This window comes from Colletotrichum karsti (assembly GCF_011947395.1).
Source record: "Colletotrichum karsti strain CkLH20 chromosome Unknown Scaffold63, whole genome shotgun sequence".
NCBI lineage: Eukaryota > Fungi > Ascomycota > Sordariomycetes > Glomerellales > Glomerellaceae > Colletotrichum > Colletotrichum karsti.
The window spans coordinates 132,252-150,426 of record NW_024065963.1 but is presented as its reverse complement, the minus strand read 5'-3'; the positions used below and the strand labels follow the sequence as shown (position 1 = coordinate 150,426).

General features: G+C 50.4%; 4 protein-coding genes across 4 annotated transcripts; 1 reads left to right on the top strand and 3 right to left on the bottom strand.

Moving 5' to 3' along the window:
- Positions 1-150: 150 nt before the first annotated feature.
- On the top strand, positions 151-1,840 carry CkaCkLH20_12663 (adaptor complexes medium subunit family protein; the record flags this gene model as incomplete). Its single annotated transcript, XM_038895376.1, has 2 exons — positions 151-811; positions 867-1,840. The coding sequence occupies 2 exons, from the start codon at positions 151-153 to the stop codon at positions 1,838-1,840; spliced, it is 1,635 nt and encodes a 544-aa protein (XP_038739325.1).
- Positions 1,841-2,197: 357 nt separating this feature from the next.
- On the bottom strand, positions 2,198-3,319 carry CkaCkLH20_12662 (uncharacterized protein; the record flags this gene model as incomplete). The annotated part of the gene is made up of 1 exon (XM_038895375.1): positions 2,198-3,319. The coding sequence occupies one exon, from the start codon at positions 3,317-3,319 to the stop codon at positions 2,198-2,200; it is 1,122 nt and encodes a 373-aa protein (XP_038739324.1).
- Positions 3,320-4,506: 1,187 nt separating this feature from the next.
- Positions 4,507-6,845, bottom strand: CkaCkLH20_12661 (uncharacterized protein; the record flags this gene model as incomplete). Its single annotated transcript, XM_038895374.1, has 5 exons — positions 4,507-4,965; positions 5,019-5,078; positions 5,135-5,979; positions 6,051-6,117; positions 6,168-6,845. 5 exons carry the CDS (start codon positions 6,843-6,845, stop codon positions 4,507-4,509), a joined length of 2,109 nt encoding a protein of 702 aa, XP_038739323.1.
- An 8,925-nt stretch (positions 6,846-15,770) lies between these two features.
- Positions 15,771-17,215, bottom strand: CkaCkLH20_12660 (uncharacterized protein; the record flags this gene model as incomplete). Its single annotated transcript, XM_038895373.1, has 4 exons — positions 15,771-15,994; positions 16,049-16,298; positions 16,363-16,547; positions 16,747-17,215. 4 exons carry the CDS (start codon positions 17,213-17,215, stop codon positions 15,771-15,773), a joined length of 1,128 nt encoding a protein of 375 aa, XP_038739322.1.
- Positions 17,216-18,175: the final 960 nt, after the last annotated feature.

The window sequence follows — 18,175 nt, the reverse complement described above, 5'->3', positions numbered from 1 at the left end:
TACCTGACTTAGATGATTACATAAGGCACATCCACCTTAGGTAAGATACCGGAAGAAAGATATGCCGCTATGCCGATGAGCACAGGCCACTTCCCTCCCGTCCGTATGTGGAAGGTGGATCACGTAATGAAGACCCACTCAGCATCGGTCATGGAACTGGAGCTCACCTCGTCTCACCGCCCGGACCCTCCCATCCCCGGCAGAATTTCCCACCGCGCCCGAGCCCGAAACTCCAACGAGTCGAGTCCAAGGCCAAGCGAAGCTCCCGCTCCCGCTCCCCTGACGGTTGACCGAGATCCCGTCTTCGTCGCGACCCTATTCCACACCCCGCCGCCGACGACGTCCCGCCCGCCCAGAGCTTCTCGTATCGAAGAGGCAGCTGCTATACCACGCAACCCAGCTCGACAGTTCTGGTTCCCCTATACACCGAGTCCGAATCGCCGGCCGTCCGTGGGCGCCGCCGACTTCCCCAAGATGTTGTCCGGCATCCTCATCTTCAACCAAAAGGGCGAGAACCTCATCTTCCGCGCCTTTCGAAACGACTGCAGACCCCGCCTGGCCGACGTCTTCCGGATTCAAGTGATCTCGAACGCCCAGGTGCGGTCTCCCATCTTGACTCTCGGCAGCACAACCTTCAGCCATGTCAAGCACGAAAACATCTACTTGGTCGCCATCACCAAGAGCAATGCCAATGCCGCTCTCGTCTTCGAATTTCTGTACCGCTTGATCGGCTTGGGGAGAGGCTACTTTGGCAAGTTCGACGAGGAGGCTGTTAAGAACAACTTCGTCCTTGTCTACGAGCTGCTCGATGGTATGTCTAAACTCTCTGACTCGGCTGACAAGATGTGTCTAACATTCCTTCCCAGAAATCATCGACTTCGGATACCCTCAAAACACCGAAACCGATACCCTCAAGATGTACATCACGACCGAAGGCGTCAAGTCAGAACGCGCCGCTGAGGACTCGGCCAAGATTACCATGCAGGCGACGGGAGCCCTTTCGTGGCGCAAGGCCGATGTTAAGTACAGGAAGAACGAGGCCTTCGTCGATGTCATCGAAGATGTCAACCTGCTCATGTCCGCTACCGGCGCCGTACTCCGAGCCGACGTGACCGGCCAGATCATCATGCGCGCCTACCTCTCCGGCACACCCGAGTGCAAGTTCGGCCTCAACGACCGCCTCCTTCTCGACAACGACGGTCTCCTCAGCCTACCGAGCGGGAACAGGATGGGTACCAAGGCGACGAAAGCAGCGGCGGGAAGTGTCACTCTCGAGGACTGCCAGTTCCACCAGTGTGTCAAGCTCGGCAAGTTCGACAGCGATCGCATCATCTCCTTCGTCCCCCCGGACGGCGAATTCGAGCTCATGCGCTATCGCGCCACTGAGAACGTCAACTTGCCATTCAAGGTCCATGCCATCGTCAACGAGGTTGGCCGAACCAAGGTGGAATACAGCATCGGCATCAAGGCGAACTTTGGCTCCAAGCTCTTCGCCACCAACGTTGTTGTCCGCATCCCGACACCTCTCAATACTGCTAAGATCACGGAGCGCTGTACCCAGGGAAAGGCCAAGTATGAGCCGAGCGAGAACAACATCGTGTGGAAGATTGGTCGCTTCACTGGCCAGAGCGAGTTCGTCTTGAGCGCCGAAGCCATCCTGACGAGCATGACGAACCAGCGCGCCTGGTCTCGTCCACCGCTCAGCCTCAACTTCAGCTTGCTGATGTTTACAAGTTCAGGCCTCTTGGTGAGATACCTGAAGGTATTTGAGAAGAGTAACTATTCGAGCGTCAAATGGGTGCGGTATATGACGAGGGCGGGTTCCTATGAGATACGGTAAGTTCATTCGCGCAGATCTCTTGCCGGAGCAGTACTAACAACCCGACAGATTCTAGCCGGGTAATTATTGTGGTTTCAGCTTTGTGGTATAATGCATAGTATGGCGTCAAAAGGTATTCCCAGTCAAAAGCTGGAGGGCTCAGCACGTTTTGTCGTGAATTACGGTGGCCGCATTGTTATCCGTCTCTGTTTGAGGCTATAGTAATACAACGTGTCCCAGCCAAACCCCGATCAACACATGTGCTCGAGGTTGCCAACTAGATGCGTTGTCTTGTCGACTCACGTCAGCACCCAGAGTCCTGCGTAAGCTTACACCATCATCCAAACGAGTTTCGACGACCTTTCATCTTCGCGCGAATCAACTTGACCATCGCAAGCTCATCTCCCAGACCTTGTCCATCATCTTCTCCGGAGCGTCTTCCGGGTTACAGTCCATCAACGTGGTCGTATCCAGACCGTCCACCTTGTCATCCTCAACCACCAATACCCGCACCCCTTGGAAATTCTTCGCATCCGCATCAGCCTGCTGGCTCCTGATCGTCTCGTTCATGGCCCTCGCGAAGACATAGCTGGGATGACTATCCGACCACCCGAGACCCTCCAGGTCGAAAACCTCACGGTACGTCTTGCCGACCCCACGTATCACATCCGGTGCTCTTTCCGCAACCTCATCGCCATGTAATTGCTTGTACAATGCACCAGAGCTTTGAAGCCGCGACGCCTTCTTGTCCGTCCTGTTGCATCTCGCACATCGGCCCGGGCAATGGTCAACCAGATACAACACTCTCAACCCCTGCTGCAAACAACATCCCAAATACGCAACCTCCTCGAGCAACACAGCACCAACGGTAGCTGGCGTCCAGGTCTCAGCAACATCAAGCGCAATCTTCCCAGCGCCATGCAACGTCGTCGCCATCTCAGCACTCCACGGCCCTTCGAGAACCTCGCTGAGATTGTTCGCCCCAGAGGCCTCATACTCCCCGAACAGCACCCCTTGACTCAACTCCGTCAACGCCCCGCCATCCCGGAACCGTAGAAACAGCACGTCCTCGTCGTTGTTATATACAACTCTTTCGTTTCGCCCGGGAAGGTAGACGGTGTTGGTACCACCCATCATCCGGCCCGCCGAGGCCGCCGAGGCCTCGGCCGATGTCAATCTTCGCGCTCGACGGAGTTTATACACGCTCGGGTCGTGGGCATGTCGCGCTACTCTCGTGCTGCGACTCAACTCCGCCGACCCCGACTCGACGGCATCGAGAAAGACGCATTGGCTGTATTTGCTCCAGCGCTTCTGACTTTCTTCTGAGATGTTGCCGGTAGAGTCTTGGAAGGCGCGTTTGCTGCGCTCCGCGCCGCGCCAGGAGGGGAAGCAGACGTCGAAGACGTGCATCGATGGGCCGTTCAAAGCTTCATCCCAGATCTTGAGACGGAGTTCGGCTGGAAGATCGGGGAATCTGGAGAATGTTGTTGACGAGGACATGATTGGTAATGTTTCGGTCATTTCTTTGTCTTTGTCCCCAGCGGCCTCGGTGCGGAATGTTGGCCAGGGACTGGCGAGACACTTGGAAGAAGTCCTGGGTATTATACCTCTCCGGGGTTCAAAGAACCACTCGTAGTAAACCGCTGCTGAGTCGAAAAACGTGTCCATGGGGGCTTCCCGCGAACATCACCATTCCACGATTAAACCTTCCGAAACCAGAAAAATCATGTGTTGAAGTGTTCCTTTAACGGTGTCCCTCCCCGGCGATGTCTTCCTGCGGCTCAGCACTAACACAATCCGTCCCAGCCGCGAAAACACCGAACCCTGCAACTGTCCACGAAAAGCCATGCGAAATCGCCGGGCGGCTGACGGGCTTGCCGCCAATGCTTACGACAGGTGGGCGACGCCTTTTTCGTATTGGCCGATGATAAGCCCCCTTTTCCATACCACTGGCCTGGGTCGCTCCGATGCTCATATTACTTCGACGTAGGCACACGCATCTTTGGCTCAGCCCTGTTCGATATGCCAGCGAAGCAGCTGGTTAAATACTCATATGCCCGCTCGTAAACACGCAAGAAGCCCCGTGTTGCAGAACAACAACGATCCCGCGTACCTCAGGCTGTGATTGCCTCAGTTAATAGGATATCTTGGCGCAGATGACGGGTTAAGTGCTGACGGGCTTGGCTCGCCAGCGTTGGCAGATCCTTCGACACAACGCTTAGCTTTGTGGTCTACCGTACAAAGATAGTTCGAACCCTGTAAAGTGGCTCGCCAGGGCCGTCAAGAGTTCAAACAGGACACTCCAGTTTCCCAAAGGCGACGCGCTTCACACACGGCTACTTTAGGAACTTGCTTGTGCAATTTTAGCGCTGAGTCTGTCTCCAACCTCTACGTGTGGACTGCGATGATTCCTCTCGTCGAGATCTACGCGAGATCTACAGTGCATGATGAAATATTTGGATGGTTCTTGCACGACCCAACACCCGGTTGCGGGCCGAGATAGACGGCGCAGGTACCGAGAAAGTGGGCCCAAATCCGGACCGCCCCGGCCACCAGCAGCAACCCGATTCAAGTGTTCTCGAACAGCCGCGGGAGAAATACGTCGGAATAAGATTAAGAATCAACGCAATATTGTAGCATGAAACAAGAACAAAACTTTTCACTCCTTTGCTGTGCTCGTATCAAGGTCAGACACCAGAGTCGTTCTGAAGCATTACCGCATTTTCACACGCGGGCCAATGGGTCTGGTTGGTCGGGTTTCCATCCTTATCCAACTTCGGCACCTCGCCAGGCCAGAAGTTCCTGCAGTCATACGCCCAACTATTCCAGTTCGCACACAGCCGGTTGGCTTCATCAAGGTCTGCCGAGTTACCTGGTGGCCAGAACTCGTTGGCAGCGCCCTGGCGCTCCATGATCTGCATGGAAAGTCCGCCCGCAGCGTGGAAAGCGATGTGGCAATGCATGAGCCAGACGCCTGGGTTGTCGGTCTTGAATCCGATGATGACGTATCCTTGTGCTGGAAGCAAGACGACATCGCGACGGGGAGGGTTGTCCAGGTTGTTTTTACTGGGATCATAGGTGGCTGGATCCCATATTTCGTTATCAACCTGCCGAAGAATGGCAAAATCATGACCGTGAAGATGAATCTGGCGTTATTTAGCATTCGTCGCTACCATTAAAATTCGGCTGTTCGACTCACCGGATGGGGGCCATAAGTTTGGTTCTCGGGATCCAATGCGCCGAAGAGAACCAGGTGTACCTTTACCAATAATGATTAGTACTAAATATGATGATGTCTTCGACAGAAAGACTTACCCAGTCATTATCAGTGTAATTCTCTGGAACAACAACCCATCCAACCGGCCATTTGCCCTGGACGTTATCGAGGTTCAAGAACGTAGGGTTGCCGTAGTCAGTCTGGAACGGATCCTGCTTGTCACTCCCTGCGCGATCGAGGGATATGAACGACGTTCCGTATGGGCCTTCGCCGTGCAGAAGCGACACGTTGAAGTTATCATCGGCCTTGCCATTTGCCGGTTGCCCCACCGTCCAAGGCACGACGGGTCGCAACTTCAAGTTGGTGTCTGTGTCGGAGCAGGTCAAGTTGATGTTCCAAGGCTGACTGGTAGGATTGCTTGTGCTCGCCGCATCATAACGAAGGATGCCTGCCTCGGAATACTCCTGGCTTGTTCCATTCTGTCCGCACTCGCCCGGGAAGCTACCAGCCACCCAGGCGCGTACCCAGAAGTTGCAGTCCTTTGGTAGAGGGTTTTGGTCAGGGTTGGAGGCATTGACGGTTGGGCTGGCCTCGACGATGATGTTGTACCTTTGCCCGATCGAGACAAGAAGAGACGATGTGTTGAAGGGTGTGACAGGAACGAAGTCGGCCTCCACAATGGTCATTAGATGATTATCGATTGAGAAAACGAATGTGGTCTGCCAAGACGTATTGATGAGTCGAAGCAAGTATCTCTTGGCTCTGGTGACAGGGTTCGGGGCCATGTTGTCGAAATGAATCTCATAAGGCTTTGGAACCGGCAGAAGCGCTGTCTCACTGTTGTTGAAACGATGAATATCTCCAACAGCGTTTCCAACGCCGCCCAGTAAGATGTCAGGTACGAGGGCGCCTTGATAAAGAGCATTGAAGGCGCCATTGTGTACTAGTCGATTCTCATTAGCATCAAATTTCTGTCATTCATCCGACTTTGAGGTCTCTGGACCCGAAACTTACGCCAATCTGTGACAATTAGAGGCTCAATTGCTTCATCATAAGGGGAGACTGTAGGGCCGTGGATGGTCTGAAAAAGGTCAGTTCAAAATTACTTCTTGGCAGAATGAGGCATCTGACAATTGGAGCCTGAAGGCCATCCGCGTACTGGACACTGTAATGTGCGTGATACCATGAGCTACCGTATTGTGTGGCGTTCCAGATGTAAACGAAGTAGTCGTCAGGGGCGATCGGGCACTGAGTGAGACCATTGACTCCATCCATATGCATAGTATTATGTTGACGGAGGCCGTGCCAGTGAATGCTGGTCCCGTTCAAGCCCAAAGAGTTGGTGACATTGATGTGAACCGTGTCTCCCCAGCATGCTTCGATCAAGGGGCCGGGGAAGGTATTGTTGAATAACTTTGCTTCAGTGAAATTCAAACCATCTGCATTTATCCAGCCGTCCGAGACGTCCAATGTGATGTACCGATCGATACCGACGGGCATTTGAGTCTCATAGTTAGTATCAATTGTGAACTTCTCTCCGGTGTCGGGATTGCGGAGCCAGCAGGACTGATCCTCGGAACCCCCGCAGTACTGCCATCCTTTCAGACTTGGGTATTGGCATCTGAAATGATCGATGTTGCTCCCGGTGGGACTGAAATCAGGATATCCTGGATATCCATCTGCAACGGTAACGTTCGCTGATAGATCGAGAGTTGTGGATCCACGAGCAACGTCTCGAAGCGCTGGCGATCCGAACAGCGTGTGCGAGATGTCGTTCGCGATAACCCAGATTTGCCGTAGAGTCAGCATGACGGAAGTTTATGAACAGCTCGAGCCGGCTGCTGCAGAAATGAGAAAAAGTGGTTCAACGGATCATGCAGCAAAACCTGCTCAAGAAGGGCATGCAAAGAAATACAAATGGCCTCGAGGGTTATCATATGGGAGAGAGTGGCCAAATGGTAATCATTCCAAGGTCATGGATTCTCGAAAAAACATCGAAATAAGGTATGTGTGGCTGCGTATCTTAGCTTCAGAGGTGCTTCGCTTTTGCCGGGAACGGAGTGGCGTCAACCTTCGAGTCTTTGGGCAATATGGATGATCATTACACAGGCCGTTCCACTGCCTAACTTCATAGTTGTCAATAATCACAGGTATTTGTTCATTTCAGCATCAAAACAAACCCGTACCTACGTCTAATTTGCATCGCTTCTTCCACCCGACACATGTACAGCTGGAAGCGGAACTCATTAACGTATGTCTGAGACCCGAAATGATGGACAAGTAAGCAAGATCGAAATGAGAGTATTTGGTTCGACTTGAGAAAAAAGCGGCCAGAAAACGTCCCGCACAGACTGCCGATGTTTTCTCGCACGAAGAACGCCTGGGTTCGGGAAGTCCTGACAGACAACACCCCCTCAGCTTTCGTTGAAGGCCACTTCACGGCTTAACGGCAAAGAAATCTACCGACTCTTCGTTTTTCCATTGTGTTTTTGTATTTCTTTCGACAGATTCAAGACATGAAACTGAGAGGATTTTGCCAAGAAGTTGAAGTACGCAGAGGTTTCTCTTGCAGGCCAGGGAATGCGAATGTCTCGCAAACAGCCCACATATACGCTTCAACATGGCAATCAGTATCATGAAAGTGATATGTAATACCACTCTTTCACATGAAGAGGCTACTAATCAACGCGGTTGATTCCTCTTTTCTACCATTGAATACACGCGATGGCTTCGTGCCGCGTGCAGAGGAGGCAGGGATTGATGCTGGCAGTGAAACCCGTATCAGTCAAACTCACGCGCTATCTACTTAACTTACCATACAGCTTTCATCTCGGATTCCAGTGGAATACATGATTGCGATCATGCATGGCATAAGGTCTGAGAGGCTGCGTGAATTTGCAGTTTTGCCGCGATGGTCTCATTCTCAGAATAGAGCTGTTGGGTATTGTGGTTTTGGTCGCATGAGCGGATGACTTCCGATATTGTGATATTTACTCCCGACATCTACGAGCTTCTCCCACCGTTGAACTGCTTACCGAACATAATTTACACAGATAATTCCCTTAATGAATGAGTGGAAAAACATCGACAGAGATGTGTTGAAAGCTATGAACGAAGTCTTGTCTCTCAGGATTGTCTTCTTTGCCAGGATGATATAGTATGTGGTCTTCCGAGGATCGAGATACCTGCAGAAGTCCTGCTTATTACTCACAAAATCGAGCTACTCAGAGTCGTAGACCCGTAAACCTCTATTTAGGCATCATAGAGCCGTCTAGAGCTTTCTAACCTTGTTGGCCCTCGGTAATTTAATCCCGATGAGGCAGTCCAGGCCCTCGTGTGACCTACTGTAAAAGTACACACTCAGCATCAAACGCCATCGTGGCACAGGACGTATGCAAGGCGCAAGCCTCTTTCGGATGTGATCAGCATGCTGTAGTTGCTTCTCACAATTCGGCCGTAAAGGTTGAAGAAAAAGGCAACCAAGCTATTGATAGGCGTTAGACAATAATCCCAATGAGTCCCTCCGAAGGAATCGACTTTTTGTGTTGGCAGAAAATCCGGGCTTGAAGATCAGCACACTTCTGGAGCTCAGCTGAAAGCCGAGTCTTGTAGGCTCGGCCCGCCTTTGTGTAACCCACGGGAAGCCACAGCTCCGAGGAGTCAGATACAGTGTGGTATGATCTATCCACGGCAAAACTTCCCCAAATGGTTACTTCATCCGAAATTGTGTCTAAGAATTGATGCAGCTTGGTCTTGTTCAGAGGCTCTCTGGGTAGCTTTGATTCGACCCAGCTGGGATACGTATATCTAAAGCTATATCGCGAGGAAACAGAGAAATGAGAAAACAACGCCTAGCTGAACGATTTCTCAGGGATGGCGCTTAGTTTATTGAAATATTGTCAAACCTTTCGAACCAATGCTTATGTCTAAATAGTTGTTTGCCGGCTGTCCGGTTCGTTTTCCGACTAGCCAACACCCAGACCTCCCCTTGCATGAATTTGAAAGAGACAGTTTCTTGCCGTGTGCTGATCACATGTTGTGTGACCCCTCGTAAACAGCCACGGAGGCGAAGCAAGCATTTTGGTGATTAGTTGACCTTGATGTTGGAACCGACGGGACCGTTCGTCGGAAGTGGCCTAGCTACAACTACGGCGCAAAATGAGCCTTTGCCGATAAAATTTCCATTAAATCAAGACCGTATTGCATAGAAATCAGTAGGAGAAGAGCATTTTGAAGTTGAATCCCACCGTGGTAGCCGAGCAGGAACGGGAAGGCGGCGACACCATTTCTAGAGAAATGGTAAGCCCGTGACAATCAACTTAAACAACATTCAAATATCTTTGGTATAAGCATTCTTTCAGACATAAGTTGGGACTGAAGATGCTTGACGCGGGAAGAAGCAAGTTTTCCGAGTCCCTGAATTGTTATGAGGTGGCCGACATCCCCGTTTGTCTCAGTTTCTCCGACATTTGAGACATTAGTACAGAGAAATTACCAACATCCAAAAGTCATCGTATCAACGTCTGTAAACCGAAGATTTCCGTGACCCCTCTCTTCCACTATGAGATCCGCACGAGCGAGATCCACTGGAGCCAAGATGTTTCGCAATAGAAAATGCTTAGCTGTCATTTGCGGGATGGTGCTGTGATCATCGATGGCATGCATGGAATAATCAATCTCGGACGAATGTTCCTGTCAGTGATCTCAAATGTGCTTCTGTTGGCATAACGCTCCTTAGTTGGATGTGCTCGGCACTTGGGAAATAGAAGCTGATAGTGTGTTGTGGGCGGCAGCCGTGCCAGAAGGCACTGTGGGTTACATATTGTCGCACGAGCTTCAAGCGAAGGGAATCATGGCTGGCACCGAGGGTTTTCTAGAATATCCCTCGAATATTCCATCTGTCCATGTAATTTGTTCGACGGACCGGATATCCCTGGTATATGAAACAACCGCCCTTGCGATGGAGGGGGACGCTCGTGGTAGCTGGGATAAACACGCATTGCTGAGCGGCCACTCTCGCACTTGTGGCTCGTTGCCACGACCTTCTCATGTGGCTTCCATATGGACTATAGGAGAATAGCCCTTCCGAAGTCGCGTGTTGTTACAATCATGCGTCTCCGTGTCTTGGTCTTCTTGCTTTGACTGGCTGCTTCTATCAAAACAGCCTGCTTGTGCAAGACCGGTAAGCATGCGGACGCCACGTGCCCTGCCAACCTCCGGAGGGACAAGACGAATTGCGACCCACGGGTTTGACAATGGCGGCCAATTATTGAAGCCTGGTACCAGAATCATACCATCTCACGTCTTTCGCAAGGCAACTTGAGCAAAATGTGGTGATTGGTACCCCAGAAAGACTCACGAATGGCCCGCAAGAGCCACATCAGACTACCATGAGCCATACATGATCCTCCAGACCGAACGGTGGCTACCCATAGAGAAAGCATTATGAGTGAGCACTTGACAGCTTCATATAAGACTACGACTACTCCACTCACCACATCGCAGAAGTTCTCATCAAACCACCACAGACTTGCGGCAGAGATCAAGCTTACAATCGCACCTCTCATTTCAAACTGAGGCGGTTTACGCTGTTGTCGTTTAACCCCTGACTTACCATTGCCTTGCATATGCAAGCTGCTTATACTACTTCATTTGATCAGGCAGATTTTCTATTTATTGTCTGAGTAGGACTCTCGCTTCTTGGAGATTCTTTATCCTGGTTCGCCCAGAGTTCTCAATAATCAAGGGCAGAAACTCCAATCACTTCGGCGCTCTGTCCTGTGTCCACATTGCTGTGTTACCTCAACACCCGATCAGAACCCAATCCATTGAGCCCGAATCTCGGATCGCTCGATTCTACCAGTTCAAGAAATAAGAAGTCACGGGACGGAAAAGAAAAATAATCATTCGATCATTTCGGAACTCAAGCATCAGCCTTTACCGCCATCGCTCCACAACTACGCAAGCCGACAGACATCGAAATGTGTACCTATTCTTACCTCCACCATCACCATGTTCAGCCATGTGCTCGCCCGATCGACTATGTCGTACACTATGAGTTTTGTAGGGATGCTGGAATAGATCCCGACGGCAAAACCCGAGTTCCGTGCGAAAGGGTCTTCTATGATCCTGTACAGTCAATCGACTTCGACAACCCCTGTGCCACCGGAGGGTGTCTCATATCACCTGATTGCAGTTCTGGCAACTGCCGACTTCAAGAACTCAACGGGCAGTGGACCTGCTGCCAATGCAGCCGGGGCAGCAACTCTCTCCGATGGTGTCGACACAAGATGAAGAAGAGCCCAGACACATTCTGCTATCACCGAGTTTGTGAGAACTGCACTCCAGATGCCGGCTCCTGAAAACTGCAATTGGCCAGGACAGCACCACAAGCTGAGCTTTCTGGAGACCAACTCCGGTCAACAGGCCGCAACACCCAGGCAAGAATACACGACAAATGTGGAAAAAGAGCATTTGGAATTTCTTCAAGAAACAACAGGGTTGAGCGTTTCGGAATGTGGGAATAGATGGCGCCACATTTGAGTTGATGCCACTCACCAGCTGTCATATCCAACCCCTCGGTATCTCATGTGGCCCTATCTTTCAGGGTAGTCGAGTCTAGACTCGCGAGCCGCAAATCGGGAGCTGAAATCAGGTGGTACAAAGGGTCGCAAGGTGACCAGTCACATTGAAGGAGTTCTGTCGGCAAGGATGGAGTCGGCGATGAGTGACGCCTCTTGTAGCCAGCTCATCCTTGGGCTGATCACTGAAGGTTCGAATTGGGCTAGAGGCTGAACATGGGGAGCAACATGGCTTGGGAGCCTTCACACTTTTTCGTGCAAGATAGACCAATGGACATAGACTCTTTATAACTGCATGTTTCATACACATGGTTCGCACGTTTGCCTTGCCATGGAATCTCTTGCGATACATCATCAACTCCGGACCTAGAACCGAACACAAGGTTGTCTTTATGCATTGGACGTGGTGATTGACAAATATCAGAAACCTGGCTGCCACGTTTTTCCGTCAATATCTTTTCACACTATTTGCTCCTTTCGATGCATCTTGCGAGTCAGTCTTCATCCTGCCAGCAATGGAACACGATGAACACGCTGATATATCTCATCTTGAGGGGTGGTAAGTGATCGACAGGGGAAAAGTTGAGATCGTGGCCGCCTCCACGTCATCCAATATTCTGACACGCTCGGGATGTTTGACCGGAATTTCTGTTCTCGTTCGTTTCGTGAAGAGAAAAAAATGGAATATATAGATCTCGACAAGATTCCCCAGAGATTGCAAAATTTCGAAGTCAAGCCATTGGTCGCATTGAAAACTCTCAGACGCAACTTCAGAATCAATCCTCTTTCTTCAAGTCCTGGTACTCTTCTACACAGGCCATCAGTTATTTGCATCCTGTCAAGAGAACTTCAACATACAACAAATTTTCGTGTAAAGCCCGATCGTCCCGCCATTTACCAGACACGATGTGCAACACAGTCTCCTACAAGCTGCCGTGCGAGCATGTCCAAACCCAGGTCAACTACTGCTCCAAGGCACCATCCGCCTCTAAAAAGGATCCCTCAAACCGAAAAACCTGCAGGGACGTCACCCAGCAAAACATCCCCTACCCACCTCCGCCGGGCTATGATCAGCGGCCTCCGCCCAAGTGCCCGCTTGCAAGCTGTCCTTACGAGGCTCGCAACCGACTCTGGAACTGCTGTTGGTGTGGTAAAGGCTGGAATGATGGAGGTCGGTGCAGCTGCGTCATGATCATTGACGGGACCGAATATCGCTGCGAGCACATTTGCTGCAGCACTTGCACTGCGGCTATAGATGGATGAGAGATGTTCATTCCTCAAACTCGATTCCTCCCCTCTCTTGACGTCTACGTTTGGGACTTCAAAGTTTATGTCGACATCTGGATTCTGTTCCGTGGTATGTACGGAACGCATGTCTTAATGGGAGATGTGATGGATATGGACTGTTTTTCGGACTGAGTTCTGAATACTGAAGTTGGCTGGATAAAGCTCGGGCTGGGGGAGAAATTGGTAACATGAGAACAGTTGGAAATCAGGAGCTGGGATGTTAAAAATATCAAGCCTGTCGTATCTGCCATTCTAACTGTTGGTGCTTTGTGTTATTCGTAACGCTTGGCCGAGTGATCTGCCGATCTACCGATCGGCCCCTTGATAATCTGTGTGGTCGTTATGTAGGCTTTGGGATTGATTTGATTAGTTGGCAATGGGATCCGTATCTACTGGCGCTCGCACAAAACGCCAAATGCTACTGCAAATGCAAGATCGAATGCTGTTCACATACCCAGATGAGAGGAACCTCTAATCAGCCTCCAGATCCTGCAGTCTTGCATTTCGATCCAGCCACCTCACCTGCATTACCAACGCCACGGGCTACTCATCCACTCATGTTTATCAGCAGCCGACATTAGAACCATAGTTCTGGGCTGAGTTTCAGTCCGGAAGTCTCATGATTATCGTAAGACCCCTCCGACTCAGTGAATACGAGACACATTGTTCACCTTATCCAGAGAAAGATCTCCAGTACCCAGGCACCGGGAGACCGGAGTTGTTCCCCCCTATTCATTGACTCGTGGACTAATTCCAACTCATGGAAGCGCACATCAGTCGTGTGACCGAGCTAGGTTGCTCGAGATCGCCGTAATTCAATACTTACGTGGATCGGTGTAACCTCAGCTGCAAGCACCCATCGGGGACTTCACCTAGATTTGCCCTCGATGTCCTTCATGTCTCTGAACTACGTCGCGCAATATTCCAATTGGTCATCCACACAAGGCTTTCCTCTGGTTGGTGGTAGTGCAGCACTTTATTCACGCCACCATAATCAACAATATCGAGTTCCGAGACATTGGGTCCCGATAGAGTCAACTTGGGCCAGCTCCACTGCAGAGTGGTACAACCCTTACTGTCGGTGAAGCGGCCATGATGACAGATTTGATGCGAAAACGTGATCATGTTTGAGATGGTTGGTGAGAAGTTAATATGTGTCAGAACTGGCGGGAAAAGCAAGTGAATGAGGCGTCAATCGACAGACTGGATCGAATAGTGATCATGCCAAAGCCACTTGTCTGCTACCAAGCAAGCATCTCTTGCAGCTTCGCTTGGTTTTTCTGGCATGTAAAGTATATAAAGTGCGGCTAGTGCATGCAGTGAAGTAATGTTCTCTTCGCCTTTGCATCATCGTGAGCTATCGGCGCCATTACAATCACAATACTTTACTTTGGAGTTTGAAACCGCGTTCTTGAAATCTCACAACCTTCGAAATGTGTCACGGTCATCCTCGCTGGCATCCTTGCTCCCATACGTCAATCAACTGGCACTACTGCCCATCCGCTCTGATCGATCTTGAGACCGGCGTCGAGACTCCCTGCACCCATCTCAGTTACGCAACCGCTCAACCCAGTAACGCCGACTGCCCTCTGCTCAATTGCCAGTACAAGGCAATGGGAGGGGCTTGGACCTGCTGTCAATGTGGACAAGGTCCCAACACACAGGGCTGGTGCACAATGCCAAAGCCGCTGCATGAACTCGATGACATGGCTGCCGAGGAAACCAAGACATGTGACCACGGCTGTTGCGCAGAATGTGCACGCTACCGTAAGAGTCTACTTCTTCCCCATAATGTGAGCTGGCACATCTGATTACTTATCAACAGTACCGACGCGTGTGACAACCCCCGACATGACGTTTGGCGAACTTCGCAAGGGGACGGCTAGTCGCAAGTTCGGGTACAGTTCTGCCACCCGGTCTCACCGCCGGGGCTCTGCTGTATCCAGGGTCAACGGATTTCTACCTGTGGAGGGCGATGAAGTAGCGACGTCATCATCTACGTCTGGTTCTTCCTCTCACAGTAGCGTCTCATATAAGTCAACCGCACCAAGTACCACTTCACATAGTTCTGTCTCTTCAAGTCGAGGGTCACAGTACAAGGTTGATTTGGAGTATGCCTCTTCTAAGAGACACAAATCATCCTCGGGAAAGACGAGCACGAAAACTCATTCATCAAGGTCACGTTAGTTGCGTGTGTGGCGATCGTTTTTGCATCGACTGGTTGTTATGAAACTAATATGGGTGTTCGAAAGTGGGAGCTGTATTTCATCGATATTTAATTCTTTCTAAATTCAATGCACTTGTTCCTGATAAAAATACGACAGTGAGAATTTGAGAGTTGTCGGCCTTAAGATCCATACTACCTCTCAGGTGGCTGGCAATATTCCGTCAGAATTGATCTGTCAGAAAAAATAGAAGCTGTGGATTGAGATCTTGTCTACTACTATTGTATTCAACGATCTCAATACTTTAATAACCAACAGATTAAAGAAATGTGCTTGTCAACTTGGGTTTAACTCACTTACTTTGATCTCCTCCAATGTGTCACCTCGCCACAATGCTGTTCTTGGACTCGAGACAAAGACATGAATAACTAAGAGATCAGAGTAATAAAAGCAAGGTCAAAGTCTCTTTAAATCTCATTGTTATCTCATGATTGAACAACGACACAACATGAACATATTTGCCTAAAGCTGATGCTACGAGAAAAACGCCATACGTGCAACAAAACATATCTGGTCTTACATTGCGTAGCTTACACAATTTCAGCTTCAACCGTGCTCCCAGGCTTTCGCCACAATGCATTCATGAAGTCATAAGTTCGTGAAAGCCATTGCACGTGACACTGTGACCGAGAATGAAAGTATCATCTCCTTCTCTTTCTCTGGCGGTTGAATTCCAGATTTTCAATAGCCATTGGCTCGGCTGGAGGTGTTCTGGGGGTGTAAGCAACTTGTTCCCAGCTCTTGCCCGCCATCGCGGCGGGAATAGTCTTTTCCCGCTCCAACTCCGGAACCCAATCACTGGCAAACATCTCAGATGGCCAGAACAAGCCATGTTCGATCCATTCGACAGAGCTCGTTGGGAATCCTAGTCATACATTAGCACTTAATCATAATCAAGAGTCAAAGATCTTCCACCTACTCTTATTGTAAGAATCCTTGCTCGCGAGCTCAGTGCGAGCGTGGAGATATAGAGACCTTTTCTCCGGTTCGATATCATTTAAGAAACCCTTGTTGACGTAGTCGTGAGCGTAATCATCCTTCTCTGTGTCATTTGCGTCGGCCAGATGAGTTGGGGCTCTTCTGTAATAGTGCCAATGCAGCAGCAAAATCTCCGCGTTGTTCCGCATCTTCGACCGGAAGTCTCCGATCGCATTGTCTTGGTTCGGATCCTGGCGGGTTTGGTCAACATCCAGAGTCGTTTGAGATTACACCCAAGAGAGGCAGGAGACTTACCACGACGCCGCTAAACACAGCTCTTGCTTTCCATCTTTGCTGTTGAATCATTTTCGCCTGTTCATGGAGCAACAAGAATGTTACGACGTAAACTGTAAAAAATGGGCCAGACTTGGCTCTTCCATACAGCTTTTGAAGACCTGCGAGCACCTCCTTTCCAGCATCCTCCATCAACTTCGAAGCGACTGCATGGAGTTGCGCAACAACCATTCGAGGAGTTGGAACTCGCCCCCGTAAGGGATGACCGTCATCCCTAATGAGGGACCTTCCGAGACATCTGTAACTTCCAGTGCCGTCCTCATAGATCCAGGAAGGGCTGGTGCAGTGATCTCCAGGAAAGGCAGTCAGCCAAAGATTCTCCTGAACTAGGAGTTGATAACTTACGAAGGGCGAATCGAAACACAAAGAGGTTGAATAGAAGTTCGCGTTCTTCATTAGGACCATCAAGTTGATGATAATGAGCCAGTGCTTCTTTGTAGTGTTCAAGCACCAGAGGATCCATGGCCTTTCTCTTGATCTGGTCTTCCCAACTCTTGAGTGCATTCCGATTCATGTAGCTTCTGAACTCGCGGGCTGTTGCAGTGATGTCGTCAAGAGCATAGGGTGGAACATCAGTGACTCTGACATTCGTTGGCCCTCCGGGACCTACCCACTCATAGTTGACCTTGTCGTTCTCGTTCTTCCTGGGGCTGAACTTGCGGATCTGAATTGAGAAAGCATCTTCGCATAGTCCTCGAGTCTTCATCATGACCTCAACAGTCTTACCAGACAAATCTTTGATGTCTTGTCTGGCAAGGTTCGTCCGGTTGGTAATACCGACATTTTGCAGGAAGGTCGGCCAGGAAAGATGCATGTCGCTTATTTTTGCTCGAAAGCAGAGTTGCCGATGAACCACTCTAGCTGACCTCATGTTGACTTTAGAGCAAGTCTCACATGGGGCGTTGGGCCTGCTGTGGTCCGAAATACACTGTCCGAGGTGTTAGCTCACATCCAATGAAATACATGGGTGAAGGCATACATGTAGATGCTGCATCCTGCAACGAATACATGCCGATTCTTTCGTTGGCGGCGCGTTCTCGTATTCGTCCCTGGATGACCTTTTGCGGCTGGAAACTTTGACTGGTGCCTTGGTGAGCCCCTTGTCGATGTTCCTCTGTTTTTTCACCGGAGGAGGCGGCATGATATCAGAATAGTCTCCGTGTGAGTCCTGCAAATGGTCAGGAGGTCGCTGCGATGGCCATATTGCAGGAGACCGTAGTCGAGGTGTTCCAGTATTGGTGTCGGAATCATTCCTAAGCTGAGGATTGGCCGGAATTCCACCAACGAAGGAGATGTTCGTGGGTGGCTCTTGCTTGTAGGGGCCGCCCGTTGAGAACTCTGGAGCCGCAGCTCTAGGACTCTGTATGCCGGAAGGAGGAGAGTAGCAAAAGGACTCCGCTGGGGATCCAAAAGTCGATTGTGAAGACGTGGTGGAAGTGATAGAAGGAGGGGATGCGATATGTGTTGTACCCGGCGTGCTCGCAGATGGCGACATACACGGTTGAGATGCTGATGCAGAAATCATAGAAAACCGAATTCCTTGTGGATGTTGCATTGGGGCTATGCCATGGGGGTTGGTGAAGAGATTGTGACCTGAGAAATCTTGAGGGACCGAAGGAACGCTCTCAGCGCCGTGGTGCGAATGGGCCGAAGGAAATCCGGGTAAGGTTCCGGAACCGGGTACTTGATGCATAGATGCTGCAATGAAAGATCCAGGCTGGCCTTGGACACCTTCAACTGAATATCTTTGCTGACCTGAATCTCCGATTGAATT